The sequence below is a fragment of the Pongo abelii genome, chromosome 11, assembly GCF_028885655.2.
Source record: "Pongo abelii isolate AG06213 chromosome 11, NHGRI_mPonAbe1-v2.0_pri, whole genome shotgun sequence".
Classification (NCBI taxonomy): domain Eukaryota; kingdom Metazoa; phylum Chordata; class Mammalia; order Primates; family Hominidae; genus Pongo; species Pongo abelii.
The window spans coordinates 136,875,001-136,889,533 of NC_071996.2; the positions used below are offsets into that span (position 1 = coordinate 136,875,001).

Here is a 14,533-nt window from a genome sequence, read left to right on the forward strand (position 1 = left end):
GGCAAAGGTTGTAATGAGCAGAGATTGTGCCACTGCATTCCAGCCTGGGTGACAGAGAGAGACTCAGTCTCAAATAAACTAAACTAAACTAAACTAAACTAAACTAACTAACTAAACTAAACTAAACTAAACTGAACTAAACTAAACTAAGCTAAAATGCAAGGAGAAAAGCTGTTCCAGTGGGAAAGGCAGGAAGGCAGGAATTACACCCAGTGATCATGAATTACATGTATCTAGGCCTTATCTCTCAAATTGTAAAGTCACCTAAAAGGTAGACATTTTCTAGGTACAGCTATGATATAGAATTTTTACTAACAAATGTCTCTCTCTCCCTCTTCCCTGCCTCCCTTTTATTCCATGCTTACAGCTAAGGAAAGGTGAGTGAGCCTCTTGAATGTGGCCCTGATTTGTCCTATGCCCTGGGACCTTCTCCTCCAGCACAAACCCCTTTGAGTCTTTGCACATATCCCAAGCTCTCCGGCCGGCTCAGGAGGCACACCCGCTACTTCCCTCTGCTCCCTGGTGCTTACGGCACGCACGCACCGTTACACTGGGTGTGCTTGCTCACTCTGCGTGTGCCTTTGCTTTCTCCCATTGGTGTTAGTTAAAGGAATTTTAAACGAAGCCTTGAGGAAAATGGCGTGCCCCCATGTTCTATCGTGGGGAAAACCTTGATCAGTTCCTTCGTTGCAAAAAGATCAAGGATCTTGTTTCAGTTTCAGCTTCAAAGGGCGTGCAATGATCAAAATGTTGTTTGTTTTATTTTAGTTATCAGGATGCAAATTTAGTTTTTGAGGAGTTTGCTCGCCATAATCTGAAAGATGCAGGAGAAGCTGAGGAGGGGAAGAGAGACAAGAATGACATTGATGAGTGAAGATGTCAGCTCAGGATGCCGGAAAATGACCTGTAGTTACCAGTGCAACGAGCAAAGCCTCACAGTTTAGTCCTTTGGAGTTATGCTACATATGAAAGGATGAGTCTTATTCCGAGAAATAAAGCTTGTTTGTTCTCCCCTGGGTCATGAGTTGGTTGATTTGTTGGGGAGGCTGAGTTGATGACATGACACAAGCTGCCACCTTTAGGGTCCCTGGAGTGGGAGGGTTGGGGAGAGGGAGGCCAGCCTCCCACAGAAGGGCTTACCGCTCCCATGAGGGAAAGAAGCCGTCTGGAAATCAGTGTGTTCACCAGGTGGGGCCCTTGGTGTGTCCAGGGGCTTTCCTAGGAGTCCCAGTCTGAGCTGTTTCTCTGGAAACAGTGCCTTCCCGTCCATCCGTCCTTCCTTCCTTCCTTCCTTCCTCCCTCCCTCCCTCTCTCCCACCCTCCCTTCCTTCCTTCGTTTCGCTCTTGTTGCCCAGGCTGGAGTGCAGTTGCGTGATCTCAGCTCACTACAACCTCTGCCTCCTGGGTTCAAGCAATTCTTCTGTCTCAGCCTCCTGAGTAGCTGGGATTACAGGCGCGTGCCACCACGCCTGCCTAATTTTTTGTATTTTTATTAGAGACAGGGTTTCACCATGTTAGCCAGGCTGGTCTCAAACTGCTGACTTCAGGTGATCCACCCACCTTAGCCTCCCAAAGTGCTGGGATTACAGGCATGAGCCACTGCGCCTGGCCTGGTGTGTATGTTTCTGATTACCTGACCAGTCCCAACTTCCAGGCCCCTAAAGAGCCTCCTAAGTTAAACAGGGCAGAGAACACCTGTGGACAAAAATACTCTTGGTTACTGATTCAACTTTTGGGTCCAGGTGCCTGTTTGAGCTTTGGGTTGTTGGTAAAGTTCTATTCAATGCAAGAGACAAAATCAGATTTGGTTAAATTAAGGTGGGGAGAAGGAATGTAGTGGGAGGACCCTGGTGTGATCAGAGAACTGAAGGACGAACCTGAGCTGCCGCACCTGGGGTAAGCAGGAATCAGAGAAGCTCCAGGGGTCAGGGACCCACTCTCCAGGGTGGCTCTTCATGCGGCTCAGCACCACACGCTCCCAGCTCTGCATCTCTTGGTCCCAGTGGACAGTTATTGGGAAGGGGAATCCAACTGGCTCAGCTTTGGCTGGGAGGATCAACACCCTGTGGTCAACGATGGCAGAGCCCAGCCCTGGAGATGGAGAGTCCCAGAAAAAGGGGTTGATTGTGAGTCACATGGGCTTACTTGAGATTGGGCATGAAAGGCATAGGGGAGAGCACTCTGAGTGTCAGGGAGGAAGGTGAACTGCAGGTCGAGGAGGGATAATAGAGGTGATACCAGGGCCTTTCCTTTTTGGGGTCCCTTCCTGCCCTGAGGTACCCACCAGGCCTGCTGCTGATGGCACAGATACTGAACAGGCTCATGGCAGCCAAAGAGGGGTTGGGGATGCGTAGGCTCTGGTCCATCTCTGGTCCATGCTTTAAGGGAGCAGGGTAAATGGGGGTTGGAGATTCCTCCATAGTTCAACCCACTCACGGAAGGCAGAGGGTGAGTGGGAGGGGTTCTAGATGGGGAGTACATATGGATCAGGCTTCTGGGATGGAACGTGGCGACAGAGGGCTGGCCAGGGCATGGGTTCCATATACATGAAGGTTCCCAACATCTGGGGTTGTTCAGCAGGATTCCAGCTGTTTGGGTCCTGGAGATGGGGATTTAGATGAGGAGGCTCCACTTGGGAAGCTTGGATGGGATCCCAGACAAACCGAGGTGTGGACCCGTGTGTTGACTCAGGCATCCTGGCATTGGGAGGAGGATTTATAACACACTAGACTACAGGTGGAAGATTGGTCCTTCAGGCTGCGGGTTAGCAGGATCAGACACAGTCCCTCATTCTTTTTCTCTCTATGCTAAGGGAATGGTGCCTGACCATTTCAACCCATGCTCCCCTCAGGGCACGCAGACAAGGGACGGCCAGGGTGGCACACTCCTCTGAGGATTCCCAAAGCTGTTCCCCATTGCACTGAGCCCTTCCCCTGTCCTCTGCCACAGCACACAGGCTGCTGTGTTTAGCTCCTGCTAGAGCTCTTGGGCTAGCCCAGGGCCTGGGATTCTGCCCTGTGGTGCCTGGTGAGAGGACCAGCCCGTTGGTTCCTGCATTGCTTGACCCCAGGACATCCTAAGTCAGGGTGGATGTTAATAAGCCCGACCTTTGGAACTACATGGGTGAGAGAGCTGGAGGGAAGGGCTGGAAGACCAATCCCTGGAGAGCAGAGGTCAGCACAGCCCTTGCCCTCCTAGTTATTTTGGTGCCAAAATGTCTCGATACGCCCTCCAGGTGCTGGCTTGTTTATGGCCTGCAGCTGGCCACGCTGGGGAGGGAGTTGGGGGAGGAAGCGAGCAGCCAGCTGCCCTGAGCAGAAAGTGGAAGCTTGGCTCAGCTCAGCCTGCACATGTGTGGGGCTGTCTACTGGCATGTAGTGTCCCTTGGTATCAGGAGGCAGGAAGTCTATGTGCAGGTTGAATGTGTGGCCCAGAGTTTTTGGGACAGGTGCAGTGCAAGAAACGGGGTACAGAGCAGTTGAAGGTGCTGCATGGAGAAAGTTCTGCAACCAGCAATGAAGGGCTGGAGAAGGGGGATCCCTGCCATTGATGGAGCGCCTACCTTGTGCCAAGTACTTCACATCTGATATGTAACCATTTCAGTAGTACTTATAAATCAGTAGCATCATTCACATTCCTTAGATGAGGAAATTGCGGTTCAGAGAGGTTACGTACCTTACACAAGGTCACACAGCTAGTGAGAGTCAAGGCTTGAATGCTGGTGTCCCTGAGTCTATAACTAGACCTTTGCCCACTGTATGGTGCTGAATGGAAGTAGGAGAATTTGGTGGAGTTGGGGGAGGGAGATTAGCATTTAGGATTCAACAACAACTGCCCTTGGCCCTTGCTATTTTTTTTCCATTGAAATTTTCAGGCCGGGCGCGGTGGCTCACACCTGTAATCCCAGGACTTTGAGAGGCTGAGGCGGGCGGATCATGAGGTCAGGAGTTCAAGACCAGCCTGGCCAACATGGAGAAACCCCGTTTCTACTAAAAATACAAAAAATTAGCTGGGCATAGTGACAGGTGCCTACAATCGCAGCTACTCAGGAGGCTGAGGCAGGAGAATCGCTGGAATCCAAGAGGTGGAGGTTGCAGTGAGCCCAGACCGTGCCATTGCACTCCAGCCTGGGCAACAGAGCAAGACTCCATCTCAAAAAGAAAAAAAAAAAAAAGAAATTTTCATTGAGAGAATTGCACATTCACATGCAGTTGTAAGGGGTAATACGGAGAGACCCCAGAAACGCTTTACCCAACTTCCTCCAGTGGCAACATCGTGTAAAGCTACAGTACAATATCCCAGCGGGGTATCGACGTGGGACCAGTCTGCTCATCTGACTGAGATCTCCACAACTGGATTTGTACTAGTGTGTGTATTTAGTTCTCTGCAATTTTGTCACATGTGTAGTTAATTCTTTTTTAGGGTGTCTGTTTTCCTACTCCTTTAACATTTAAAAAACCTTTCTTCCTTCCAGTTTAATTTCACAGGACTGAGTTGCATTTACTGATCTTTGAGGAGTAGGGCAGGTGCGGGTTGGGAGTTGGGGACATTTGGAAATGTGTGTGGTGGTTTTTGGTTTTCACATTCTTGGGGACCAGAAGCTGTATGTCACATGCAGTGGAGAAATGTGCTGCTCCAATTGTCAATCATGACCCTAGTTCAGGGTAAAAATTGGATGATTCCCATGTTTTCAAGTTTCCCTTTTATATTCTCCAATGCGAAGTGGTTCTTTCTGACAAGAGTTGCGCCTCTTCACTGACATGTCACAAAGAAGGATTAGGTTGGACGTGAAGTGTGTTATTACTGCCACCTTGATATGCCCTCAAGGTGGGGTAGACTCACGGAGCAGGCTGTTGTTAGAGATGATTCATAGTGTGACTCATTCAATAAAGAGGCACCGGAGGGAATGTGCTCTTCCAGGCCACCGCTTTGGGGGAGTTGATGTCTCAGCCCTTCCTGAGATCTCCAGGGGAACCGCACTGTGCGCTCACCAGGAGAACAAAAAACCTGCTTCATCATCAAAGAACATTTATGCCAGAGTTTTCTTTGCTTTAAGAACATAATTCTTACCAAGCCTAATCCTCTTTTTTTAAAATACACTTTTTATTTTGAGTAGTTTTAGATTTACAGAAAAGTTGCAAAGATGTTATACTGAGGTCCCCCACACCCAAAAACCCCCTATTATTAACCCTTACATGAGTAGGCTACATTTGCCACACTGAATGACTCAAATGTTGTTTCCAGTAAAATATACTTATTTCTTTCCAACTTTTATTTTAGGTCCAGGGGGTACATGTGCAGGTTTGTTACATGGGTAAATTGCATGTCATGGGGGTTTGGTGTACAGACACTTTTGTCACCCAAGTAATCAGCACAATAATCCCCGATAGGTAGTTCTTCAATCCTCACCCTCCTCCTACCCAGGAATCAATATTGATGCACTATTATTAAACTAAAGCCCCATACTTAATTCTGATGTCCTCAGCTTTTACCTAACGTCCTTTTTCTGTTCTGGGATCCCATCTAGGATCCCACGTGGCGTTTAGTCATCATGTCTCCTTGGCTCCTCTTGTCTGTGACAATCTCAGTACTTTCTGGCAATTGGAGATTTCCTCCTCTCCAGCCACAGTTTCTGCTTCTTAACCGTCACGTTCATGCCCTTGCCTCCTTGACTCTAAAATGATGAGTTCTGGGGCCTGGATGTCCCCTGAGCTCCTAACAGGTGTAGGCAACAGCATTTGTTATTATTATTATTTTTTTTTTGAGACGGAGTCTCGCTCTGTTGCCCAGGCTGGAGTGCAGTGACACAATCTCGACTCACTGCAAGCTCTGTCTCCGGGGTTCAAGTGATTCTCCTGCCTCAGCCTCCCGAGTAGCTGGGACTACAGGCGCCCGCCACCACGCCAGGCTAATTTTTTGTATTTTTAGTAGAGACGGGGTTTCACCGTGTTAGCCAGGATGGTCTCGATCTCCTGACCTCGTCATCCGCCCGCCTCGGCTTCCCAAAGTGCTGGGATTACAGGCGTGAGCCACCGCGCCCGGTCGGCAACAGCATTTTAATGGCCTCCCTGTTTCTAGTCTTCTCTCCCCTGGATCATTCTCTGCCCAGATACATGAGTTCCTCTGCTTTCCAAAACCCCCTTGCCAGCTCCAGTGCCCACGGGACTGAAGTCCTTGCCTCAGAGCAGGGCCGGGAGGCTACTCTGCATCCTGGCGCCGCTGCTCACCTCCCTGCCTCCCGCACCCGCCTTGCTACTGGCTTCACCAAAATCCCTCGTCACCCGCTCTGCTCACCTGGTAGGGGGAAGTCTCCCCCTTTTTGTGTTTTCCTGGGAAACTCCCTTCGTATCCGGCCTATCCATTCCAATCCTAAACTCTGCTCAGATCACCCGGCTCCCCCGCGGAACAAAGGAATGAACTGTTTCTTCCCCTGTGCGTCCTCGCCCCCGCCCCTCCTCCGCCGTGCACACCCCCCCCCCCCCAGGGTTTTGCCTCTGTGTATCACTCCACATGTAGTTAATTGATAGAAAAGTCCCAACCCTGTGGGGAGGCTGGAGCCCTTTGTGCCTGCATGAGTTCCCTAGGGCTGCCAGAGCACTGCACCATAGGCCGGGCGGCTTCCACCACAGGAATTGACGCTCTCAGTTCTGGTGGCTGGAAGTCCGAGATCACGGTGTCGGCAGGGGGAGTTCCATCGGAGGCCTTTCTCCTTGGCTTGTAGATGCCATCTTCTCCCTGTGTCTTCACATGGGCTGCCCTCTGTGTGTGTCTGTGTCCTCATCTCCTCTTTTTATGAGGACGCCAGTCATACCGGATTAGGGACCACCCCTGTGACCTCATTTTAACTTCATTACCTTTTTAAAAACCTTAACTCCAAATGCAGTCACATGCTGAGGTACTGGGGCTTAGGACTTCAACATATGAATTACGGGAGGACACAGTTCAGCATGCGACTGTGCCGCAGAACTTTCTGGGGGGACGGAGGAAGTGTTTTATATTTGTGCTATCCAGCGTGGCAGCTGCTAAGCCACATGCAGCTACTGAGTCCTTGAAATGTGGCTCGTGTGACTGAGGAACGGAATGCTTAATTCTAACTAATTGAAATTTAAGTAGCCACATGTGGCTAGTGGCTATAGTACCCTGGGACACCGTGGAGCCTTTGGCCTGTCCCAGACTGTTCCTGCCTTAGGCCTTGTCCTCCTCTGTCCTGGCCGTGAGCCCATGCCCCTGGCCATGTCCCCATGCCAGATGCCACTCTGCAGCCCCAGGTCACTGCCCAGGGCGGCGCGGCCAGCGACTGCCTGTTGGCAGGTGGGGTCTCTAGCAGCAGCCCTTTGACAGGGAGAGGGCACACCTGGGCAGTCCCTTACTGATTTGACCCTCAGAGCAGGGCAGACAGATGGACAGCATTTCCTCTGGGTGGCACCAAGCCCTGCTCCATCTGGATGGCACCGAAAACTTAGCTGATCTTATCTCTAGCTGCACTTCTTCGTCTTCTGCCCAGAGCAGGGCTGGACCCCACCCGCCCACTATCCAGCAGCCCCCCTGGGAAACATGGGACTCGTTCCTGTCACCTCTGTCTCCCTCCAGTCGCTGGTCACTCCCCACGTGGATCTCAGTCCACGTCTCTATCTCTCAGCCCCTCGGTAATCCAGGGCGTCCACCTGCCCTGATAACTTCAAAGCCCGGATCACAGGCCCCAGCGTGGTGACCCAGCCCCGCCCAGGGTTAAATCCCTCAAGGGCTTCCTGCTGCCTTCCAACCCCTTATCTGGTTTCCAAAGCCCGCTTCGACCTGCCCGCCCCGAGGCTCATATCTTAATGCCATTTTCCTTGCTCTAAGCACCAGCTTCCCTTTCTTCCCCCGTCTTCGCCCAACACTCGTTCTTTCTTGCCTCCAGGCCTTTGCACAAATCTGGTCTCTGCCTAGAACACAGTTCCCTCTCTAGTCACAACTCCTGCTCACATTTTCCATCTCTCCTTAAGAACCGTTTTCTCCAGGAAGCCTTCCCAGATGGAGCGGTGCATCCCAGCTCTGGCGTCCCGAGGCCCATCCCAGTACCGGGGTCTCTTTCCAGCACGCGCGCGCGCATTCGAGCTCGCCCCAAACTCGGCCACACAAGGCTGGGCAGGACAGACGCAGCCCCGGCCTGCCTGAGGTTACCTATATTTTGATGCGGAAGAGTAGAGATGTTTTAAGAAGTGAATACAGAAACAAGAACACGTCCAGAAATAACACACAGAAGCCACGGCCCGGAGAGGTGGGCGGGGGTCCCCGGGACGCTTCAGGTGGGGGCGGGGAGGGGCCGCGAGGCCCCGTCTGCAGCTGCGCGCATGGCCGGCAGGGGGCGCGGCGAGGAGAGGCGGGAGGCCGCCCCCACCGCCCCCGGCCCGGCCCGCCCTCGGCCCCGCCCCTCCCGCCGGCCCCGCCCCGCCCCCGCCCGCGGTGCGCGCGCTGGCCCGGCAGCATGGCGGCGGCGGCGGGCGCCCCTCCGCCGGGTCCGCCGCAACCGTCTCCGCCGCCGCCGCCCGAGGAGTCGTCCGACAGCGAGCCCGAGGCGGAGCCCGGCTCCCCACAGAAGCTCATCCGCAAGGTGTCCACGTCGGGTCAGATCCGACAGAAGGTGAGCCCGCGGCGCGGCGGCCCGGGCGCGCGCCCCTCACGCCGCGGCAGCCCCGGCCGAGGCCCGTGGCCCTGCCCGAGCGGCCGCCCAGGCCCGGCTCGGCCCGGCCCGGGGTCCCGCGGGCGTCACCGCCCCGGTCGAGCGTGCCCCGCCGCTGTAACGGGCCGGCGCCCCGGGCGGAGCGCGCGGCCCCCGACGGACGGCGGGCGGCTGCGGGGCCGGGCGGGGGGCGCGCAGGTGGGCGCCCCCGGGGGCCGCGCGCTGGGCGGGGGGCGCGCGCCGAGTTGGGCCCCGAGGACCCGGAGGAAACTGAGGCCTAGATGCGGGGGACTGCGCTCGTGCCACTGAGCGGGTCCCACGCGGGGGCTCCCGGCTGCGCCCCGCGGGCGTGCGCGGTCCCCAAACCCCGGTTCTGCACGTTTCTCAGGAGCAGTCGGGTGGTGTCCCGCGAGTGCCCTGCAGACTTCCCTGTGGTGCCCTCAGAAGTCCGCTCGCACCCGGGTGCGAGGGATCACCCCTTCACCCCTTCATCCCAAAAGGGAAGGAAGGGATGCGCGTTCAGTGACCGTCTCTCTCAGCAAAGCGGGGACCGCGCACCCGCTTGGCACCCAACTCTCCACGGAGAACTCCTGACGCTAAATGTTAGATAAAGACGCACGTCCTTTTTGCAGGAGGAAAGTTGCACCGTTTGTTTTCCCATTGTGCTTCCTATTGAAAACTGCTTACGGTTTTTGCTCCAGGTGAGCCCGCCGGGTTAGAACACTGCTTCCTCAGGCAGGTGGCTGGACAGGTGGCCTCGAGCAGGCTGGGTCCCTGGGACAGCGCTGGCAGATCCGGTTGGCACGGACTTTCTCCTCCTGCTGCAGTGCGCTTTTCCTCCGGGGCGGATTAGGTTCAGCCGTTCTGTTCACCGTGGGAACCTTCTCTTCTGTCAGCCTTTGATACCTGCGATGGGGGAACCTGAGGTCCTAACATGTTACAAACAGGTTTGTTGTGAAGTGCTCCAGTTATTCAGCAAATAGGTACCGAACACCTGCTTTGTTCCGGGTATAACAGTAGCAGTAGTGATGATAATGATAGCAATAGCAAATAACAATTCTTTAATAAGCCTTCTATGTGCCAGGCACTTTCTTGGGTTAGCTTTACAGCACTTAACGTGGTTAGTTTATTAGTACTGGTGAGAACCCAATAAGTTGGATGCTATCATCTCTTCTTTTGGAATTGGAATAGAAATAGAATCAAGGTTAAATGACTTGCCCAGGGTGTCACAGGTCGTAAACGTGGATGTGTATTGTGTGTTGGAACCATGGTCAGGAGCGTAAGATGGAAGGCAGTTTCTACACCTAGGGATTCTCAGTCTAGTTGGGAGATGGACACCTGTGCACCTGACATGACAACATTGTAAGTGCTGTGGAAACTCAGGGCAGAGACCTGCCCTGGGGAGGCAGGAGAGATTTCCTTTAAGGTGAGATCTTGAGGGATAAAGAATTCGCCAGGCTAAGTGGGTAAGAAATGGCCTTCTACATATTTGAACGTTGCGTCTAGAGCTTTAGGGACAACTGCGAAATGATCAGAAGTTGGGCCAGAGGTGGATCACGTTGATGAGACTTATTAGTTGGCAGGGTTGATTAGGGCTGAATTTCGAAGGGGTGGTCCTTTGAGGGGTTTGCTTTTTGGCCTTGGGCAAGAGGTGGCCGCAGAGGATTGTTAAAAGTATGGGGATGATGGATCAGATGTGCTTTTGGAAAGATCTCCACATAGCCCTAAATGGTACTGATAGCAGTTGCTTTCTCCTGTTGCCCAGGCAAGGTACTGACCAGTGTGGGGTGGATCATGTGATTTACAAGGTTGATTAAGATCAAGATTGTGTTGAGAGAGATTTGATTCCTGGGAGATTCCAGTGTTCAGACTTTTGTTGGTTAGGAGGTGTTTTTGCTTTCCTTCTTTTTTCTCCTAAAACAATAGCTGCTATACCAGCTGTTCTGGTTGAGGAGGAGTGATGGGTAGACTGTTAAAAATACACCCCGAGGACTTAGAGTTTCTGAATACAGTCACATCTGCTGTACAGATAGCTTAAGGCTGATTTTTTTCTGAGTTGTTAAGAGATTGTCAGAATGTGGGAATGCGAGGTTGACTATGTAATAGCTCCATTTTTCTTCCAGCAGATAAGCCATTCACAAAATTCCTCTGGTATCTTTGGTACATAATAGAAACATCAAAAATGGTATGGGATAGCAGTCTGAGTCTAAAAAGAAAAACAGAACTCACCTTAAGTATTTAGAACAGAAGGAATGTAATCTAGGGGAGTGGTCACACAGGTGATGGGAGAACTGAGAGTGCAGGCTGCAGTGAGGCAGCCGGAGATGAGGCAACAAGCAGGAAACTGCTGCCACCCCTAAGTTGGAGGGTGAAGGAAGGAGATGGCATTTCAGACTCCAGGGACAGCTGTCACCCACCAAAAACTGGGGTCACAAGGGGTCCATCTGGCAGTGGCTGGAGCCTTGCGAGGGCGCAGCTGCTGCTGCGGATGTACTGTTCCCCTCCTGCCTGGGAACCCTGGCCTTGCAGGGGTCACCTCCTCCACAACTTGGATGGAGCAGAAGGACAAAGAATGGATCTGAGGACAAGCTGGCCCAGGACCAGAACTGTATGTATGTCAGGCTTTTAAAATATTAGTCTAGTGCAAGTCAGAGCTGTCTTAATGAAGAGAAAAACAAAAGAGAATGTCTTAGAACAGTGCTCCTCAAATTTTAATGTGCAGACACATCTCCTAGGGGATCCTGTTAAAATGATGATTATGGTTGAGTAGGTCTAGGGTGGGTGGGTCCTTAGAATGTGCATTTCTTTTTCTTTTTCTTTCTTTTTTTTTTTTTTTTTTTTTTGAGACCAGGTCTCACTTTGTCACCCAGGCTGTAGTGCATTGGTATGATCTCAGCTACTGCAACCTTTGCCTCCTGGGCTCAAGTGATTTTCCTGCCTCAGCCTCCCAAGTAGCTGGGACTACAGGCAAATGCCACCATGCTGGCTAATTTTTGTATTTTGTTGTAGAGATGGAGTTTCGCCATGTTCCCCAGGCTGGTCTCAAACTCCTGAGCTCAAGTAATACACCCACCTCAGCCTCCCAAAGTGCTGGGATTATAAGCTTGAGCCAATGCACCTGGCAGAATATGCATTTCTAACAAGCTCCCAGAAGATGCTGATGCTGCTGGTCCATGGACCACACTTTGAAAAACAAGACCTTATGGCACACATGTAAAGAGAAGCCTCTCCAAACTTCAAATAATTCTTCAGGTTATAGATCTTTAGCATATTGAAAATTTGATGTGTGCAGATCTGTGATGGCCATTTATCAGTTTAGCATTTCATGCATGTCTGATTTTTTAATATGTTCGAGCTCTTTAGAGTTGAAGCTGTCCCCAGCAAAGACATTACTTCATTTGTATTTCCTGACTACAGTACACAGTAATGACTCTGTAGAACTGCATAGCTAGAATGGAAAGAAAGAAAATGGAGCTAACACTCCGACCAGCACATTCACCAGCACATTATAAGGTATTTTGAAATTTCAGTGAAGAACCGTGAAATTCTGCGAAGCTATCAGTTAAGAGTTTAATTTATTTAACAGTTTCTAAAAAGTTAACATTTTTTGGATATGAGCATGAAAGTGCTTGGATTCCTGATTTTAAATTTAAACAAAGGATTTTTTCCATTGTAAAATGAAGACTAGTAAAAATTAGGTAAAGGGCTTAAGTTGTAAAAAACTTAAAAAAAAAGCACCACAGTTTTATGAGATATAATTCACATGGGATACAGTTCACTCATTTAAAGCATGTGGTTCAGTGGTTGTTGGTGTATTCGCTGTTTTGCAACCATCACCACAGTCAGTTTTAGAACATTTTCATCACCCCGTTTCCTCTCAACTCCCTCAACCGTAGGCAACAAGAATCTACTTTCTGTCTCTGTGTTTGCTGATTCTGGTCATTTTACATAAATGGAATCTTACAATATGTGGTCTGGCTTCTTTCACTTAGCATAATATTTTCAGGGTTCATCCATGTCAGCATGTATCGGTACTTCATTTCTTTCTGTTGCTGGGTAATATTCCATTCTACAGGCACACTGTATTTTATTTATCCATTTATCAGTTGATGGACATTTGGGTTATTTCTACTTTTTGGCTATTCTGGATAATGGTGCTGTGAACATTCATGTACATGTTGTTGTGTGGACATAGGTTTTCATTTATCTTGGCTGTACACCTAGGAATGGAAGTGCTGGGCCATATGGTAATACTACCGGACTATTTTCCAAAGCTGCTATAACATTTTACATTCCCACCAGCTGTGTATGAGGAGGGTTCTAATTTTTCCACATTCTTGTCAGTACCTGTTATTATCTCTCTTTTGATACTAGCCATCCTAGTAGGGATGAAGTAATGTAAAAGATTTTTAATGCCATTTTATTGTCGGATTTCAGAGTCTAAACTTTGGTGTCAGATGAAGTCGCTTCAGACCCTGCGCTTCTAGTTATGAAGCATGCGATTGTGGACAGTGTGTCTAAACCTCCCTTAAGACGTGGTTTCCTCATCTGTAAACATGGAAAATATTAGTTCTTGGGTTGCCTGTAGTGACAGTAAATGTTAACTCTGTGTTCCTGAGTCTCAGTTTCCGTGTCTGTAAAATATAAATAACAGTTGTTACATCCATAAAATAGGAATGGGGATGTTAACTCATAGAATTAAATGGGATAATCTGTGTAGAACACCTAATATAGTGGCTGATGTATAGTAGATGATCACTAAATGGTTGCTTTTGATTATTTTTTGTCTTTCTGATTGTTCTTTTTTTTTTTTTTTTATCCCAGATAGGAATCATTTCCCTGACTCCATTTTTCTCCAGCTCAGGCTAGTCTGAGTCTCCATCTCTCAGCTCCAGAAGAGCAAATACAAAGAAATCTGGCGGAAAATTAACAAAGAGCATTTTTTAAAGAAATTGTTAATTTATTGAGTACTAGTGGGAATACCATGGGCTAGGTATTATATTTTTTATTTCACTGGTTCAGTTTAACAGCAAATATTTGAGATCTTAACATTGTTAATTGTTGTGCGAGGCACTAGGGGTATCTTATTGAGTAACGACAACAACAAAAATTTTTAGAGATGATAGTCTAGAAGACATTAATAAAACAATCACATGGTTAATATAAAGTTGTGATAGGGACGGGTGCTGATGAGGAGAGGGCCAGAATACTTTGAGAGGACATCATATGTGAATTTGACCTGATATCAGGGAGGTCTAGGAGGGCTTCTTGAGGCAGTGACTGGCTGGGGTCTGAAAGGTGAGTAGGGAGCAGTGCCTTCTGCTTCTGGCAGTGGTGAGCTGAGTGACTGAGGCGCCATTCTTCCAAGCACAGTCTGCTAATGAGATGATGCTGAATTTCTGGACTAGGATCTGGGGTGGCTGAAGGTCTGTGGAAGTGAGTGTGGTATTTGGGGCTGCTTTTGACCTTGGAATCTGTAGTGGCATCTGTAGTGGATTTGGCATCTCTACCAAATTTGGTCCACCTAGAACTTCAGGATGCAGGCATAATTAGATATTAGTTAAATATCTTTTAAAAATGTTTTCTTTCTTTTTTTTGAGACAGGGTCTTGCTTGGTCATCCAGGCTGGAGTGCAGTGGCATACTGCAGTCTCTGGCTGGGCTCAGGCAATCCTCCTGCCTCAGCCACCTGAGTAGCTGGGACTCCAGATGCGTTCCATGACGCCTGGCTAATTTAAAAACACATTTTTATGGAGACGGGGGTCTCACTATGTTGCCCATGCTTGGGGTCTCAAACTCCTGGGCTCAAGCGATCCTCCCCTTTGGCTTCCCAAAGTGCTAGAATTACAGACATGAGCTACTGTGCCTGGCC

General features: G+C 50.0%; 2 protein-coding genes across 3 annotated transcripts in view; both read left to right on the forward strand.

Moving 5' to 3' along the window:
- Positions 1 to 982, forward strand: part of SAG (S-antigen visual arrestin) — a 36,787-nt gene extending 35,805 nt beyond the window's left edge. The window contains exons 14-15 of the mRNA XM_002813006.3: positions 368 to 377; positions 769 to 982. Of these exons, the coding sequence (XP_002813052.1) occupies positions 368 to 377; positions 769 to 874 (116 nt within the window). The 3' untranslated portion in view covers positions 875 to 982. The remainder of the gene's footprint in view (positions 1 to 367; positions 378 to 768) is intronic.
- Positions 983 to 8,433: 7,451 nt separating this feature from the next.
- Positions 8,434 to 14,533, forward strand: part of DGKD (diacylglycerol kinase delta) — a 121,289-nt gene continuing 115,189 nt past the window's right edge. Inside the window, exon 1 of one of the 2 annotated variants that reach the window (XM_024243619.3) lies at positions 8,434 to 8,623. In XM_024243619.3, coding sequence (XP_024099387.1) covers positions 8,468 to 8,623 — 156 coding nt within the window. In that variant the 5' untranslated portion in view covers positions 8,434 to 8,467. Of the gene's footprint in view, positions 8,624 to 9,368; positions 9,610 to 14,533 lie in introns of those variants that run through there. The other variant, XM_024243620.3, reaches the window with a different exon arrangement.